We start from the raw sequence: 18,246 nt of genomic DNA, 5'->3' as shown, positions 1-18,246 counted from the left end.
TTTACCTCTACACCTCAGAAGGTCAGAAGCTGTTGGAGACCGATGTGAAACAGTTTTATCAGACACTTCAGCCTCCATGGATCTCATTAAACTTTTCACTAAGAGTGACTAACATGGAAACGACTTGATCAAACTCTGGAGGCCTGAATCCACCTGTGATCCATTCAGTGACATGATGGTGTTGTCTCTGTGGAAACTGGCAGGGCAAATACATGAAAATAGGTTCATTCTTACTCTCACTTAAAGGACAATTCCAGGCAAATTCAACTGGGGGCTGTATTTTCCTAACATTTTAGGTCTAAAAGAAGGAATCTGAAGATTTTCAGTTTAATGTCTCCTGTTTTGCGGTAGTTGTGTCTGTCCCCGCATCGCCACGGCAGCGATGAATGGGAGCGGATGCAAGTTCTGCTGCTTAGGCTGTTTCCATCCCTCAAAGCCACAGACAGCGTCAGATGGAGACTCAAACATGCAGCCAGAAGTTTATTTACTTCAAGCAAGCCGACATGTTTGTAAAGCTAGATCTAATTCAAATTCATCCCGCGAGACCCAGTTGCCGTGCACGGTGTGTTCACATGCAGTGGGAAAGCTCCCGTTTGTGTCATAAATATATAAGAATATTAACTCTGGACTTGCTTGAAGTAATAGAATCTTCTCGCCGCATGTTTGAGTCGCCACCTGACGCCGTCTGTGGAAAAAAAATTACACTTCAAGCAAGTCAAGAGTTGATATTCCTGTGTTTATGACACAAACGGGAGCTTTCCCACTGCATGTGAACACACCGTGCACGGCAACTGGGTCTCGCAGGAGACTTTGAATTAGATCTAGTTTTACAAACATGTCGGCTTGCTTGAAGTAAATAAACTTCTCGGTGCATGTTTGAGTCGCCACTAACGCTGTCTGTGAAAAGACATTGCAGCTTTGAGGGATGTAAACAGCGTAAGCAGCGGAACTTGCATCCACTCCCATTCATCGCTGCCGTGGCGATGCGGGGACAGACACAACTACCGCAAAACCGGTGCAATTAAACTGAAAATCTTCAGATTCCTTCTTTTACCTCACCTGTTTGTTTTAATTAACTTTTCCTTGCTGTGCACATACGATGTTATCATAGTTAGACTGGAATCTGATATTCCAAAAGTTCCTCGATTAATTATGACTTTACAAATAGCTTTGTATAATCCTCTCTGTAATCCAATCATATATGGACTTAAAATGACAGAAATATCTAAACACCTCAAGCGTTTGATATGTTTACACAAAATTAAGTAATGTCATCCTGGTCGATAATGATATTAAGTATTTTAAAGGGTTTGTGTTTTATGCAGTGAAGAAGATTATCGGCCTACTCAATGTGATAACTGCTCAGTTTTCTGCCATTACAACAAAACCCAGCATTTCTCTCCTGTGAATGTTTAATTTAGCTCAAATTAACTGCACAAATACAGAACCCTATTAGTAATATACACATTTGTTTCTTTATTCCTGGGTGAATGGTTGTTAACATCTAGAACTGAGACAAGAGCACATTAAACTCATCTTGGCTTCTTTACACTGATGAGGCTAAAGGTCAGAGGAACAGTCTGCCAGAATATAATAGCATTTTGTTTGACAATGCTCCCTTGTATCTTTAGTTAATCTATCTAATAATATTTGACTGCTTCTAGCAGAACAATCTGCCAGTCAGCAACACTCAGTGCATTTACATGCAGTGTGTTTACGTGGACTTTACAGCTGTGTATTTTCATCCACCTCATCCAGCGTCTCTCTCCCCCGGTTGCTAAATATAAGATGAATGAGCTGTACTTGCAACGCGATCTGTGTTTAACAGCGCCAAACCTGCAAGAGCAGATTTCAAAATTGCGGCAGTTTGTGTTCAATAAACATCACAATGAGATGCAATGATCAGAAACACATTTTGACACTAGCATCACTGCTCAGTCAAACTTTGTACCGGATCTGGCTTTCAAAGAAAACCACAGATGTGATTTGGTTGTTCTAAGAAGGGCTGTCCGTTCACTCTGCTAGTTATGAATCTATGGATCTTGGCTGTTAGACGACTTGGAGCATCTGTTCAGGTTCCTGAATACCTCCATTCTGATTTCCTTTCAAGTGTTACAAAGGGTAAATGCAGTGTATTCAGTGTCTTGCCCAAGGACACTTAGACATGCAGCCTGGAAGAGCCAGGAATCAAACCTCCAACCTAGGGCTGGGCGATATGGCCTTAAATCAATATCACCTCAGAAGGTCAGAAACTGTTGGAGACCGATGTGAAACAGTTTTATCAGACACTTCACCCTCCATGGATCTCATTCAACTTTTCACTAAGAGTGACTAACATGGAAACAACTTGATCAAACTCTGGAGGCCTGAATCCACCTGTGATCCATTCAGTGACATGATGGTGTTCACACCGCAGGAACTCGGAAAAGAAGAAAACATGGATACCAGAAAGAAGTTCGGTATATTGTTGCTCATGGCTGAATATGAGAAATTTATGCAGCAGCAAGTTATGTTTATTGTGGAGGCAAATGAAGAGGAGAGGAGACGCCGCAGGTGAGTGTCTACATATACCGTTATAACCTAACGTTAGATAACCGTTAAACGTTATTTCCTAGGACCACAACTACCGTTAAACGTTAACGTAACGAACAAATAGAAATAACGTGAAGTCTTTCAGATTTCATTGTGTTTAGATTCCTCAACAATGTTGTATGAGTGTGTGTGTGTGTGTCCTGTGTTTCACTGTAGGCTATTTCTTTTTTTTCCTCCCTTGACTTTGTATCATCTGTATCATTTGTACAGCTCCGCTACAAATGGTAGTCAAGGAGGGGGGGAAGAGATACAGTGAAACATGTTAACGTTACACACACTCATACAGACACAGAGGGCTTTCCCTCTAACCCCAGCTAATCCACAGAAAGCCAAATCTAAATTCAATTTAGTGACATCCGTAATATGCAAAAAAAAACAATCCAAAAGAAAAGAAAATTAACTTTCTGCCTCATATGGACAGTGCCATGGATTTATTGGTGAAGAGTGAACTGCTGATATTTTTTTGTCTCAGTAGTGCTGAATATTACCAAGCCGCTGTCCGCTGTTTCAGTGCTGAAATGAATGAATGACAGCGTGTCACTGCCCGTGAAAGAGAGAGAGAGAGAGAGATGTTTGGAGCTCTCCCCGGTGCTGAACGCCCGCGGCTGATGTATTTCCTCCACAAAAGATGCTCTGCCGTCTCTGCCTCTTTCTTTTATTTTTTCCATCAGCTTTCCTGCTTGTGTACATATTTGTCTTTCAGCTTATGACACACGCTGTCCCTGCAGATGTGTACGAACCCATAACATTGTTGAGGAATCTAAACACAATAAAATCTGAAAGACATGACGTTATTTCTATTTGTTAATTACGTTAATGTTTGGGGCTATCCTGAATAAATAAATTCAAATTCTACATGCATATTTTTGTGGTCTTCAGGCCTATTTGTATTTTAAAATCTGTTAAAATCAATCAATCAACCAATCAATATACTTATACTATCATATTATCTGAAACTGCCTATAATTTCTTTCAGTAGAGCAATCACCTTTCAAATCCAGACTGGGTGCATTCCCAAAGTTTTAAAGACTGGAACTGCCTGGAATGTCCTCTTAAACATGGATGAACACACATTCAGGAGGCATCTCAGAATCAGTCGTACCCACTTTGACATTCTAACAGCTCAGTTAAAGGAGCAAGGCCTAAAAGAGGACCATCAGGCTGGAGGTCGCCCTGAGATTCCGATACTCAAAAAAGTTGTGATGTTTCTGTGGTACCTGGCCAATCAAAATTCCTTCAGAGAAATGTCAGATAAATTCGATGTTTCACAAGGAGCAGCCCACAACGCCCTCCTGGAGGTGTTGAATTTAGTGTGCAAACTGGCACCGGCTTACATTACCTGGCCAGAAGACTACCAGAAGACGGCGATAAGCGCTGCATTTGAGAGAGGGTGCAGCATCAGCAACATCATTGGGGCGATAGATGGCTGCCACATAAAAATACAGAAACCAAAAATTTGTGGCGATGACTATATAAATCGCAAATCATACTTCTCCGTCCTGCTTCAGGGCATCGTAGATGAAAGGGGGAGATTCACCGATATCTTCACCGGACCACCAGGGAGAGTTCATGACGCACGAATGCTGAAGACCTCTGCATTTTACACCAGCTGGGAGGAAAAAATGGGAACCTATAAGCTATTGGGGGATAGCGCTTACATCAGCCAGGCCTTCCCTTTCATCACAACCCCCAAAAGAGACACTGGTGCCCTGACAGATGCTGACCTGCAGCAGAATGCCCGTGTGAGTCGTGGAAGGGTCATTGTCGAGAACGCATTTGGGCGCATGAAATGTAAGTGGAGGCGCATGCGGGATCTCCAAAACACCAGAATCGATGTGGTGGTGAAGATGATTGTGGCAGCATGCACGCTCCATAACATGTCCATGTTCTACTTGTGTGATGAACATCCTCATGGTTGTCCAAGGCAGGAGGATGATGATAATCTGTGAGCAGCTGACGGTGAACGTGGACGCAGATGACCCGAATTATAGGAACTGAATGAAAATTGAACTTAATGTAACAAAAATGAGTCAATTAAACCTAAAATGAAGAATCAATTAATGATTTGTTTTATATATTTGCATCATTGTTGCCCAGTTTGGTCACACACCGTAGCATTAGTAAATCTTTCTCCCTGATCAAAATATTGTGTTATAGAGTACAAAGGTTTGTGAAAATTTTGTTAACAAAGGAGGGAGGTACAGCTACCAATTTTTAAAATTTAAATATACATTAATTTAGCGTGTGTATGTGTGTGTGTGTATATATATATATGTGTGTGTGTGGCCAGAGGGGGGCAGTAGGGTTGTGCAGATGGCAACAAATTAAAGAAAAAGGCAAGTATATGCCTCTTGTCAGTCTCAGTTGTTTGCTTTGACCATGTCCCGAGCAAAGCAAACATAACTGAGAGTGACAAGAGACATCTACTTGCCTTTTTCTTTAATTTGTTGCCATCTGCACAACCCTACTGCCCCCCTCTGTTCACAAATACAAAGTGGATATATGCAAAGGCAGGGCCGGTTCTAGGCAGGCATATATGAGGGGGCAGTCAGAAATGTGAAGGGGGCATCATGTGAACACATCATGCTCCAGCACTTTTCTTTCTCTGTGCTTATAGTAACTTCATTGAATTGGGTTGTTGGCTATGTGTCCAACGGCAACCTGGAGAAGTGGATTGCACTTTGTCAGGCCTCTACCTTCAGACCTGTCCAACTAGGGGTCGGGGTGGCCAACCAGGGTCTTAGAGCCCAAATTTTTTACTGTTGTAATGCAAAGAGCCACATTATATGGGGGGGGGGGGTGCATACTGTATACCTGAAGATGCATTGCAAACCCAGAGGGGGTGAAAAAGGTGAGTAGCTAAATACCTGTAGGGGGGTCTGGGGGCATCCCCGAAAATTTTTGTGATTTTAAAATGTGAGTGAAGCATTCTGGTGTACTCTGAGAAGAGGAGGGGGGGAGACAGAACATTTTAGAAAAGAACACTGTCCCTTTTTCGGCGGATTTTTGTGCTACTGCAGATAATTTTGTCAATTTGTAGGATTAAGATTATTAAGAGTAAGATTATTCTTCTTTCTGCTCCCTTTTGTTGAGATTTGGGAGGTTTTTGTTTTTATTGTAGCTTTGTTAAAATGCAAGATCATTTTTCTGACTGATTTATTGCCCGATGCCGTGTAGCTATCTCGCTTTCTTCTCCCCGCCCTCCGCCTTCGTTGTCACTTTGTTGTCGCTCCACAGAGCACATGGCTAATTAATATGCATGTGCTGACCATATATGGTTGTGTCTAGGCGTTCCGGGGACGGAGGTGCGTTCACGTGCGCAACTGCGCACCGTTCTTGGATCCAGTTTGAGAAATTGCTGAGAGTTGTGCACGCACAGTTTGATAGATCTGAAAAAGGTGTAAATATTATGGGTGTCTTTTCGCCGTAGGGCTAAGCAAAACATTTAGTAGCAGCAGTTTTACACTGCTTACTTACAGTTTTGATAAATGAGGCCCCAGGCCCTAAGCCCAGACGCTCACAGATGCAGCTCTCCGCGGCTCATCCGCGGCGCTGTCCGTGGTGCTGAAGGTGACAGGTTAACTTGACAAACAAACTGCAACATAGTTCTGTTTGTTTATCATGTGTGTCAATTTTGTTTGTGGCTTGATAGTTTAGTTGTTGAGATTAAGAACATCACTCCCTCATCAAACCGGTGACAGGCATGCTGAAAAGAAAAGAGAGAGAGAGACGCGCCTGGGTATCGCAGCTGTAAAAAAAAAAAAAAAAAAAAGAGACGCGCGGAATAGCGGTATCAAAAAGTGTCGGACTACCGGCATGTCTAGATAGAGGGATGTCTGAACCCCCAACTTAACTTCTTTCTCTTTGGTAATATACACATTTGTTGAGTATATTAAAATGTGCTTTCTCAACTTCTAAAATTTGGATTTGAGGGGGCAAGACATTTATTTGAGGGGGCACTGCCCCCTCTTGCCCCTGCGTAGAGCCGGCCCCGTGCAAAGGGAGTAAATACAAACACCATACAATTTTAAATGAAAAGATACACACAGAATTGTGGTTTTTATATTTTTTAGTGTTTATTTCATTCAAGTAATCTTCAAGTAATCTTATAACATATTACATTTTTTATCTGAACAGGCTTATTTCAACAACTACTCTATATCTGGACTTCTATGTATGTGTGTAGGTGTCTGTGTGTAGTGGGGTAGGAACAAATCAGCAAACTAATAACAATATATTTATTAAAACAGGGATCTCAGATTTCAGAACAGTCCTTTACCCCAAACTAAACAAGAGTCAGAGTGTGGCTCTGAGTCCTTTTTAAAACTTTTTGAGGAAGGCACTCATCATTTTTTGAAAAGACTCCTGTGAGGATTTCATTTGTCCGAGTAGCTCCTCATGCCTGGTCTGGCTGGCGGCCTCCGACTCCCTCAAGAACCCCAGGAGAGGGCCCTCCTCTGCTCTCCCTCTGCGCCGGTGAGGCGTCGGCTGACAGGGTTGGGTTGGCACTTCTTTCGTAGAGTCTTCATCATAAAGTCCCACAGCATCAGGTCTTCTTATTTCAACACCCTCCGCTGTGCCAACAACTGGATAGTCAATGTCATGTTTATCCCCCAACAGACTATCCAACTCTGCATAAAACTGAAAACGCATTGTGCCTTTCCCTGTTGTGCGATTGTTGTCTTTTATTTTGTTTGTATGCTTCTTCTAGGGTGGCCCATTTCCTTGCTACTTTTTCTGGGTCAAAGGTCTCCTCAAACTGGGAGGACAGCTTGGTTGATATGTCCATCCAGAAATGTTTTTTTCCCCCCTTGGCTGACTTGACTCTGGCATTCAGCTCAGCAAGGTTGTTTGGTAAACCCCTGGCGTCACCCTCTAAATGCTGGCGCATCAAGCCAATTAAGTAGAGAGTGTGTGCCTTACTGAACCCATTATTGGGTGGCAGGGGGACTGTGGAGGTCTGTTCTACCTGCATCGGCTGCGGCTCTCCCTCACAACTGGCCTCAACACCTAGATAAAGGAATACTTGTCATTATTTTTGTTTAATTATTATAAATAACTGCAATGTTACCTGTAAGGGTGGTGATACAGTATGCAGCTTTCTAAAATAATAAATATGACTTATACCAAACAATAGCCTATGAACCTGTAGAAACATCCATGTCCAGTATTTCCCAAAAACGTTTCCTCACCCCCAAATTACCACTGTGTCACTGTTTGATTATGTAGTGTAGAATGTGAAAAATCCCTGACACTCACCATGTACTTTAACAGCACCTGTCAAGTTGTCATCCATAAGGAAAGGATGGGTTTTTGCCTCATCACGCCACAGTGTGCCATCGTCATCTGCGTACACTGAGAAAGACAGCGGAGACGGTCGGTGTTGTCAAAAATCTAACATTACGTTAGCCCCGTACACAACACCGGACTACGTAGTGTTATTAGCTAACATTAGCCTACTAACATTAGCAAAAACAAGGCTGGGGGGATGGGGGACGATGAAGTAGCTCACACAATACAATAATCACAGCTTAATATAAACGTATTTCATATACTACAATGACACACACACAAAAATATGCATTAAACCCTTAACGAATAACTTAAAATTTACCGTTACCTTACCGTTTAAGATGAAGGCCGCCATGTTTTATGTTGCGGTGACGTCAACTCGGAAAATCGGAGCTCTGAAATGATACCCGAGTTTCCGACTTGTAATTTCCGAGTTCGACGCCGTTCAATTCGTTTTTTACAACTCGGAGCTCGTTAATTCCCGACTTCCGAGTTGTCTTGAACGCACCATTACTCTCACTTAAAGGACAATTCCAGGCAAATTCAACTGGGGGCTGAAAGTCTCCCGGAGTCTCGCGCGAGACCCAAGTTGACGCGCGGTGTGTTCAGGTGCAGTGGGAAGCTCCCGTTTGTGTCATAAACACAGGAATATCAACTCTTGACTTGCTTCAAGTAATAAAATCTTCTCGCCGCATGTTTGAGTGGCCACCTGACGCTGTCTGTGGAAAAAAATTTACACTTCAAGCAAGTCCAGAGTTGATATGACACAAATGGTAGCTCCCACTGCATGTGAACACACCGAGCACGGCAACTTGGGTCTCGTGCGAGTCTCCGGGAGACTTTGAATTAGATCTAGTTTTACAAACATGTCGGCTTGCTTGAAGTAAATAAACTTCTGCATGCATGTTTGAGTCTCCATCTGACGCTGTCTGTGGCTTTGAGGGATGGAAACAGCCTAAGCAGCGGAACTTGCATCCGCTCCCATCCATTGCTGCCGTGGCGATGCGGGGGCAGACACAACTACCGCAAAACAGGAGCAATTAAACTGAAAACCTTCAGATTCCTTCTTTTAGACCTAAAATGTTAGGAAAATACAGCCCCCAGTTGAATTTGCCAGGAATTGTCCTTTAAGATTTTATTTGCATGTATTGAATGATACCATTTCACTAAGGATGAGAGCAAATACTGTTTCTTTAGACAGATATTTCAATGGATCACTAAAGTCAGTGTAGAGCAGATCTAACAGCACTGGTGGATTCAGGCCTCCAGAGTTTGATCAAGTCGTTTCCATGTTAGTCACTCTTAGTGGAAAGTTTAATGAGATCCATGGAGGGTGAAGTGTCTGATAAAACTGTTTCACATCAGACTCCAACAGTTTCTGACATTCTGAGGTGTGGAGGTAAACATGGTCTCACACTAAAGAAAAAAGAACAGGAGACATGTTATTGGAAGCTTCAAAGTGAGACTTTTCCCTTTTCATTCATGAATCACTGTGTTATTATCTAACCTTTTTAATTTAACTCATATCGGTTTGTATTTACCTTTTTTAATGGATGAAGAATTGAATGTAACATATATAACTCTTGGTGGACATGTAGAAGTTCACAAATACAGGTACCTTTATTTTATGATTGTTTTTATAGTTTATATTTTAATCATCTTAAGTAATTCCACTATTGTTTACCTGATCTGGGTTCATGAAAACCTCCATGAGCCCATGTACATTTTCATCGCAGCTTTGTTGGTGAACTCTGTTCTTTTCAGCACCAACATCTACCCAAAGCTGCTGATTGACTTTTTATCTGAAAAGCAGATCATATCGTATCAAGCCTGTCTTTTTCAATTCTTTCTGTTTTATGTTTTAATGGGTTCAGAGTTCATACTGTTATTAGCCATGTCCTATGACAGGTATGTGTCTATATGTAAACCTCTGCAATATCCAACTATCATGAGAAGAAGAACCATTGTAATCTTCCTGGCCTTGTCTTGGCTTTTCCCTGCTTGTCAGATTGTCGGACTAACAATAATGGTCGCCAGTCAGCAGCTCTGTGATTTCACTGTAAAAGTTATTTATTGTAATAACTCAATCTACAAACTATTTTGTGTGAGTTCAAGAGCGATAACTGTCTATGGGGTGGCGAGTTTTATCACTCTGGGTGGTGTTCCTGTACTCTTCATCATTTTCACATACACCAGAATCCTCATCATCTGTTATCAGAGCTGTGGGGAAGTCCGAAAGAAAGCTGCACAGACCTGTTTACCTCACCTGCTGGTTTTGACGAACTACTTCATTTTGATTGGGTACGAAGTCATTACAGTTCGGCTGAAATTTGATTTTCCAAAAACTGTACGACTAGGAATGACTTTACAGTTAGTGTTATATAATCCTCTCTTTAATCCAATTATATATGGACTGAAAATGACAGAAATCAATAAACACCTGAAGAGATTGTTCTGTCAAGATAAAAAGAACTAACGTTGTCAAGACTGATACTTCGAATTATTTTTGTTTTTTAGCTATAAAAGTGTCATACAGTCTGCTATGAGTATGTGCTTTTGTCCATTTTTTCAGGACGAGTTCTTCTTTCAACATCTTGCAGTTGTTTTTCTATACTGTATGATATAGGTGTTATAACAGGGTGTAATAACAACAAAAAACTGAATCTAATTTTCAGGGGGGGTTTTTTTTGTCATTAAAGTTTTTTATTTTAATTTTTATGTAAACATATACAAACAGACAGTATTGTTTTCAGGTATATAACGGCCCATGATAAATGCTCATATTTGAAACAACCAATCTAAACATTCATCAGTTACATTCACATCAGTGCAGTCAGTCATCACATTGTCACATCATTACATTTGAGAAAGTGGTCCCATGACCTCTTGAAATTATCCACATCATCATTGATTCTGGCTAACATGTGTTCATATGATACAACCTCCAACATTACCTCTATCCATTTTTCAACCTCTGGAGAGGATGTACTTTTCCATACTCGGAGAATCATTCAAGCAGCTGTAACAACCCCTAACTTTATCACTACAAGGTTATATTTTGGTATATTGGGCAGTTCTGTTTGGTCTCCCAGTAGGCACATCGGTATTGTTAACCCCACCCATTTCCCTATATATTCAAGCACTTTTTCCCAGAATGGGTTAATGAATTTACACTCCCAAATAGCATGCAAGTATGTTCCTGTTTCTTCTTGACACTTCCAACATAAATTATTAGCTAACAGGCCCATTCTGTAGAGTTTAGATGGGGTGAAATAAAACCTATGTATTAGTTTGTACTGGGTAAATTTCCCCCTAGCCTCCTTTATATATTTCCTTGAGTTTGCTAATATTCTTAGCCAGGTTTCATTATTCAATTCACATCCTAGGTCTTTCTGCCAGATATATTTCAAATTTTGACAGATGTTTTCCTGTAACCCATTAAAGATTTTGTGAAATACAGCTGCGTGTTATATCAGGTAATTTAAGAAATTCCATCACTGGATTCTTGTCTTGAATGAATTGACCCTTAGTTATACTGTCTCTGATTTGTAAGAACTTCCAAAAATTATTTTTACTTTCCAAATTGTATTATTTCTTAAGTTCTGAAAAAGAAATAAACACTCTATCAGAGTATAGGTCATTTACATTACATATTCCTTTCATAAGCCATTGCTTCCAGTAAACAGTCTTTTTCCCGATACATATGGGATTGTAAATTTTTAGGGGTTTTCACTCAATAAGGCACTGAGAATATACATGGATAAAATAATTTGAATGCACAATATGATCTATGAACTATAATACACAGTGGGTCCAGACGTTTTTGGCTCTGGTGGTACTGCAAACAGCAGTTCCTGCCCAGCTGTAAGCAGATGCCTACACTGCACTGCTGACATTTCCATTGAGTGTTTCTTTTGTAGACACTGTACTGCTTTCTCCATCTCTCCAGTGCAAGTATAGGGACAGGAAAATAGCTGGAACACACTTGTGGTGCTGTTGATGGCCCTTCTTTGGAAAACATCCTAAAAGTATAAAAGATCAGATCAGATTCACCCCCAAAGAAAATTCTTGACAACAGCAGTAGGATAAAAAAAAAGTAAACCAGTGTCTAGAATCACAATAGAAGTAAGACATATAAGGTAATATCCTTCATGACATGGTTTGAAAGCAGCAGGATAATATTCATTTGGAACAGCCACTAATTAGCAGTCTTATATTTGATATTGAATAAGAATATTGAAATCAAGTGTTTAGTTTTAGTGAAGCAGCAAAGGGCCTCTGGTTGTTCTAAGGCCCTATGAGCACTGAGAGTCAAACTGATGCCACACATGTAGAATACAATAACAAACATGTGAGCATCAAGCCATTTTTGTTGAGGTAATTGATTTCTTTCAAAGTGATGGTTCAGCATTTTGGCAAATTGGCCCATTGTCATAATCCCTATAGTCATACTGTAGCAGTAGGTTTGTTACCTTTATTTGTCGGTGCAAGCTATTTTTAGAACCGCCAAGCGAGCTGCTCAGAGCTACGCTATGGAGGCTAACAACTCTGTCTGGTAACGTTGTGTTATCATCTCATAGCGTGGTGAATGTGCAGCTCACAACTTGTCCACCAGAGCGTTGTGGAGTTGTTGGATTGTGTATTTGATGAGTTTGATGAGGGAAACCAAGAAATCCCATGAGCCTCCGTAGGCTAGCGTAGCTCTGAGCAGCTCACGGCTCTGCTCCGCCGTTCTAAAAATAGCTTGCACCGACAATTAAAGGTAACAAACCTACTGCTATGACTATAGGGATTATGGCAATGGGCCAGTTTGACAAAATGTTGAACTATCCCTTTAATAGGAAACGATTTTCTTGTGAACGTTAGTGTGTGTGTGTGTTTTATTAATTTATTAATATTTATTAATAATTGTATTATATAAAGCACTCTGGGCTGCCTTCTTTGTATGAAAAATTATCTATACGATTGATTGAATACATGGCAAATGATCACATGTCCCTTACTGCATACATTTCCATGTTGTGGAAGTTTGTTTTTCAATTAAAGACGCGGAACAATGATAAAAATAAACATCACGATTTCAATAGGGCCTTCGCTGGCGACTCTCATGCTTAAGACAAACAGTTAGGACTGAAGTTCTTTCGATGTCAAGATCACTGTAAGGTCTAAAGCAATCCAAGTGTCTGCTGTTGATCTCTGTATTGACTGTTCATCAATACAAGGAGAGCAACTAGAATTCAAATCCATTAGTTGTAAACACCAACTTTGTTGCACTAATACACCTCAGTGTCTTGTGAAAGCTTTCCCTCCAGAGTTTGGTTGAGTTGGTAACATGTTGTCCACGTAGAAGAAGAGCTTAATGACATCCACCAGGGGTGAAACTGCCCGATAAAAACATTTCACATACTCAGACCGTGCTCTTTTTGCTCTGCAGCAATGAACCAATGTGAAGTTGGCTAACTGTGAACAGAGGAGCCATTTAATACAGACACAAATCTATCAATTGATGCTTGCCTATCTCAATGGATAATGACATAAACATAACATATATTACTCTGAATGGGTATGTAGATGTTGAAAAATACAGATATGTTTATTTTGTATTTATTTTTATTGTATATATTCTAATCATTTTCTTCAATTCCATCATTGTTTACCTCATTGTTATTCATGAAAACCTCCATGAGCCCATGTACATTTTTATTGCAGCTTTGTTGGTGAACTCTGTTCTTTACAGCACCGTCATCTACCCAAAGCTGCTGATTGACTTTTTATCTGAACGACAGGTCATATCACACCCAGTGTGTCACTTTCAATATTTCATATTTTACAGTTTAGGCGGTTCAGAGTTCTTACTGTTGTCAGCCATGGCCTATGACAGGTATGTGTGTATATGTAAACCTCTGCAATATGCAACTATCATGAGGAGAAGCACGATCAGTGTTTTCCTGGCTCTGGCTTGGCTGCTTCCTGCCTCTCAGGTCGCAGGATCGGCCATATTGAGTGCCAAGAGGAAAGTCTGTCATTTTACTTTGGAGGGAATTTTTTGCAACAATTCAGTTCACAAACTTCACTGTGTGAGCTCCAGAGGACTTTCAATGTTTGGTGTGATTATTATGCTCAATATTGTCTTCCTTCCTATGTTTTACATAGTTTTCACATATATAAAGATTCTGATCATCTCCTATAGAAGCAGCAGAGAGGTCAGGACCAAAGCTGCACAGACCTGTTTACCTCACCTGCTGGTTTTGGTCAATTTTTCATTGTTGTGTACATATGACATCATCATACTCAGACTGGAATCTGACATCCCAAAAACAGCTCGGTTGATAATGACATTACAAGTGGTTCTGTATCATCCTCTCTTTAATCCCATCATATACGGACTGAAAATGAAAGAAATCTCCAAACACCTGAAGAGGTTCCTTGGTGGTTTGAATGTGCAGTCATTCTGTCATGTGAAATGATCTGTTAAAACACTGATTCTTCAAATGATGGGATGTCATTTGTCTGATCCTTGAAAAGTATTTCTGACAATACGTTTTATTATTAACACAATAATGATCATTGTCAACCTCAACAACTTGATTGTTTGTTTTTTGTTAGAACAGATGTTTAGCAGTAGTGATGATATTAATGAGGACCAGTATCTCTGGTTGTATCGATTAAGCTCATAATGATCATAGAGTGGAAATAAGAACATTTGATGTTGAAAAATCAATTTTAAAAGTGAATTTATGTGAACGTTAATATTTAAACTTTTATTTCTCAAAGACAGATGATTGATTTGTTTATAGTGTAAATGCAAATCAGACTAATAAAATCTTTTAGTAGCAGTGATGTTAATGCTTCAAGTCTTTCAGCTCTTGTATCAGAATGTGAGTCAGTTACAGCATGAAGACCAACAGGTGACATATGACTAGCAGAACTAGACAGTACAGTTAGGCTGAGGGATGGATACCGTGGACCGGTATTTTTTGGTCCCAGTTCCTAATTGCGTTGGTATAGGCTTTACACGATCAATAAGCCGATAACCGATCACGATCTGATCACGTGAGGGAGCAATATGTCTATTTAAATAACTTGTTTATTTAGTGTCCTATCAACAAAAGTAATGGAGAACATTCCACAACAGTTTCAGATAAATAAAACAGGTATTTTAATATAGTATATACTGTATATGCTATATATATATATTTATATATTGTTTATATTCAAGCATCTTTCAAAGACAACATTTACAAGATAGCTTGACTCAACTGTAATCAGTTATGATCTAAGGTGAAAAAAGGGAGGGGGGATCCCTGTTAGTGCAGCACTGTCTCTCCGTGCTGCCAGTGTCTTGGGTCAGACTTAAAGCAGAAGTGAGTGATCCGGTCGTTTTCGCTAATGCTGCGTTCCAGGCAGGCTTTTGAAATCGTAAATTACAGCTTCAAGTCACAACTTACGACTTTGTAGCGTTCCAGGCAACCCACTCGTGTTTTTCCGACCTGTTTTACCGGTGAAAGTCACTATAACGGCCACTCGTAACTTCCAACCGGTGAACTCGTACCAGATCGAACTGGTACCACTTCACGGTCGGAAAAATACGAGTTTCCTTGAACGCACCATAACAGTCCTCGTTGCTACGTCACCACATTCACGGCGTTCCTTGGCTGCACACACAGCCCTGCATGCCGTTCTCTCTCCTCATTGGATAAAAACTGTAGGATACGATAAATGTTTTCTCTTCGGCTCAGAGCAGAGCAGAGTGACTGAGAGACCCGTGTTTCGGTCCAAACACTCTATGTAAGTGATTGCTGTCGGAAGATATAACTATTTAAGACTTATATTAACACAAATATATCACTCACTTCTGCTTTAAGCGTGGGGGGGCATTAGCACTTGCTTCGGTCAGGGAAGTGTTTAGGTCGGCACAGTACGCCTGTGTGCGCCCGAGCCTCTGCTGACGTGCATGGCTGTTGTGGCTTTATTATTGGTTAAGCATGGCACAACTCTCATTGTCACTGGCTATTTGTATTGTCTGTCAACTGTCTATCAACCACGTCTCACATCGTTATCGTTTTATCGCCCAGCCCTACGATGATGTCATTGATCGGATCGATTAATTACGACATTACAGCCAATCACACAAATTGCATAAAATGCTAAATATCAGCCGATCCGATATAGCCGATCAGATCGGTGGAAAGCCTAGTCGGTACCAGAGTACCGTTAAGATTCTGGACAAACGATACTGTTATCGGTACTTTTTGAACGTCTCCCTAACTGTCGCGTAATAATGACACTGCATTGTTTGTCTGACACACCGCCTCCTGTCGTGAGTGTGTATACCGGAAAACACCAAATAAAGGCCCAGGCGATCACTCAAATCAACAGGCGTTTATTAGGGACCTGCGTTTATTTGGAACTTGCCTTTATTAATAGTGTGTCTCCATTAAACCTAAACCTCACCAGATATAACAACTGGACCTCCTTCTGGGGAAAGAGAGGCGTCACTTCGTGGCGGCAGGCGACAGTGGAAAGATACGTGTTTCTCAAGACATTAAAGACGGCCGGGGCAGACTAGTTCTCGGTCTTGCTGACCTCCTCGGTCCTGGCCCGCACAGGTACCAGGAGACCGAGACCCCCGGTCGTGTCGGTCCTCCGCCCTTCCTGATCGGCCCCAAGTTGCAACGACAACTCAAGACCCTTTTCAATTTGTTTAAGGTTGTTTGTTCGTGTTTAGGTTGGTTATATTTGCATAGAATATGTTTTGGCAACCAGAAAAACAATGTTTGATCCTGCGTTTATTTGCTAAGGCTAGCGACGTGATGATACTTCGGTAAGAAACTCCGACTGTGAAAACACTGAGCTGTTCGTGTTGTTTATTTAAGCAATATCACACGAGAGGGAGTGCTGTTGTACTGTATATCAGCACGGCTGTGATTCGGTCGTAGGCACGAGGCCGCAGGCCGAGTGCCGCAGATAATCCCACCGTGCTGATATACAGTACAACAGCACGACCTCGAGTGTGATATTGCTTTTATACAACAGTGCTACGAGCGCATTTTTAGAACAGTAGGCTAATAAACTACAAGAGATTATGATTTGTTTGTTTATTTAATCATTTCTTTAGCTCCGCCAACAGAAATAGTTCCGCAACTGGAAGGGAGACAAGGCTGTTGCCAGGCAACACATAAACATTTCATACTAGCTTGCTACTAGCTACAAGCTTCTCCACCGAGCTGCTTCCAGTGCTGGTTCTGGTTCTGAGCCCGTGTCTGATCAGCACCGCAGCAACAGGACCAGCGTGAAGACATACAGAGACGTTATCGATACCGTATTACATTTGTTCATCATCTATGTAATCAATATAAACACAGTTGAAGCTAAGTAGCTGAGCTACGTGGCTAACAACAGCTAATGCTAATATCAAAACACATCACCGTCAAAACGTAGTTGCCCCCGCGGCGATTTTTTTTCCAGCCGGGTTTAGTAGAGATTTATCGCCAATTAGACGGACCAGGTCAGGTCCAGGTTTTAATGTTCAGGTTTCTAACTGTAGCAGCAGCAGCAGCAGCAACAGCAGCAGCAGCAGCAGAGAGATGGAGCAGCTCCTGTATGGGGAGCCTGGCTCTGACTTAGCTCCTGTCCAGCTGAACAGCGGAGTGATTATGTCTGTGAAAAGTCCCAGTGCTGTTATACTGTATATCAGCACTATGGAATGTCTCGTTGTCCAATCAAATTGCTCGGTTGGGACCGGTCGGAACTAACTGTTGTATAACCTGCGGTAACACGTCTCATATGTTGACTGGTCTACGGCATGAAGGACATGGATTAAAGCTCCTGTAAATGTTATTTTTATATATAATATACGTATATATTTGGGTTAGTGTAAAAACACAACGGGTCGAGGTATCTCCAGACATCTTTGTTTGGATATGTTCCATAAAATGACTTTAAATGGCCTTTACATGAAACTATACCCTTCCAGTTCAAAGTTGATCTTCACCTAGAGTAGCTATGTGTGTTGCACAGCCAGTTAGGGCCTCGCACCAACCCTGCAATGTGGTACCATTACCATCTTAGGAGGTGCAGAACAATGTAAAGAGAGCAAACACCCATGTAGCGGAGGTCTAACGTCTGTGGGCTCAGGCCTCCAGAGTCTGATGGAGTTGTTGACATGACAGCAGCTCAGGGTGGAGGAGTTAAAAACATTAATTGACGCAGCAGAGTATCATTTTAAACATTTGTCTCACTCCAATGGGTCATTCTGTGGACTTGAGTTTAAGGTCAGGTTTCTGTAGAAAATTACCACAATAATGCTTCTTACATTCCCTGCCTGTGTTACTCATTCATGTCTAATTTCTGTCAGTCTTC

General features: G+C 41.2%; 3 protein-coding genes across 3 annotated transcripts; all 3 read left to right on the top strand.

The window, feature by feature from the left end:
* Positions 1-3,650: 3,650 nt before the first annotated feature.
* On the top strand, positions 3,651-4,541 carry LOC311004140 (uncharacterized protein; the record flags this gene model as incomplete). The annotated part of the gene is made up of 1 exon (XM_083996089.1): positions 3,651-4,541. The coding sequence occupies one exon, from the start codon at positions 3,651-3,653 to the stop codon at positions 4,539-4,541; it is 891 nt and encodes a 296-aa protein (XP_083852215.1).
* A 4,892-nt stretch (positions 4,542-9,433) lies between these two features.
* Positions 9,434-13,334, top strand: LOC311004139 (olfactory receptor 4D6-like; the record flags this gene model as incomplete). Its single annotated transcript, XM_083996088.1, has 2 exons — positions 9,434-10,185; positions 13,319-13,334. The coding sequence occupies 2 exons, from the start codon at positions 9,434-9,436 to the stop codon at positions 13,332-13,334; spliced, it is 768 nt and encodes a 255-aa protein (XP_083852214.1).
* Positions 13,335-13,406: 72 nt separating this feature from the next.
* Positions 13,407-14,351, top strand: LOC311004138 (olfactory receptor 10J4-like; the record flags this gene model as incomplete). The annotated part of the gene is made up of 1 exon (XM_083996087.1): positions 13,407-14,351. One exon carries the CDS (start codon positions 13,407-13,409, stop codon positions 14,349-14,351), a length of 945 nt encoding a protein of 314 aa, XP_083852213.1.
* Positions 14,352-18,246: the final 3,895 nt, after the last annotated feature.

Source organism: Trachurus trachurus (genome assembly GCF_905171665.1).
Source record: "Trachurus trachurus genome assembly, chromosome: 21".
NCBI lineage: Eukaryota > Metazoa > Chordata > Actinopteri > Carangiformes > Carangidae > Trachurus > Trachurus trachurus.
The sequence above is the reverse complement of the archived record's forward strand: the minus strand, read 5'-3'. Positions and strand labels throughout refer to the sequence as shown.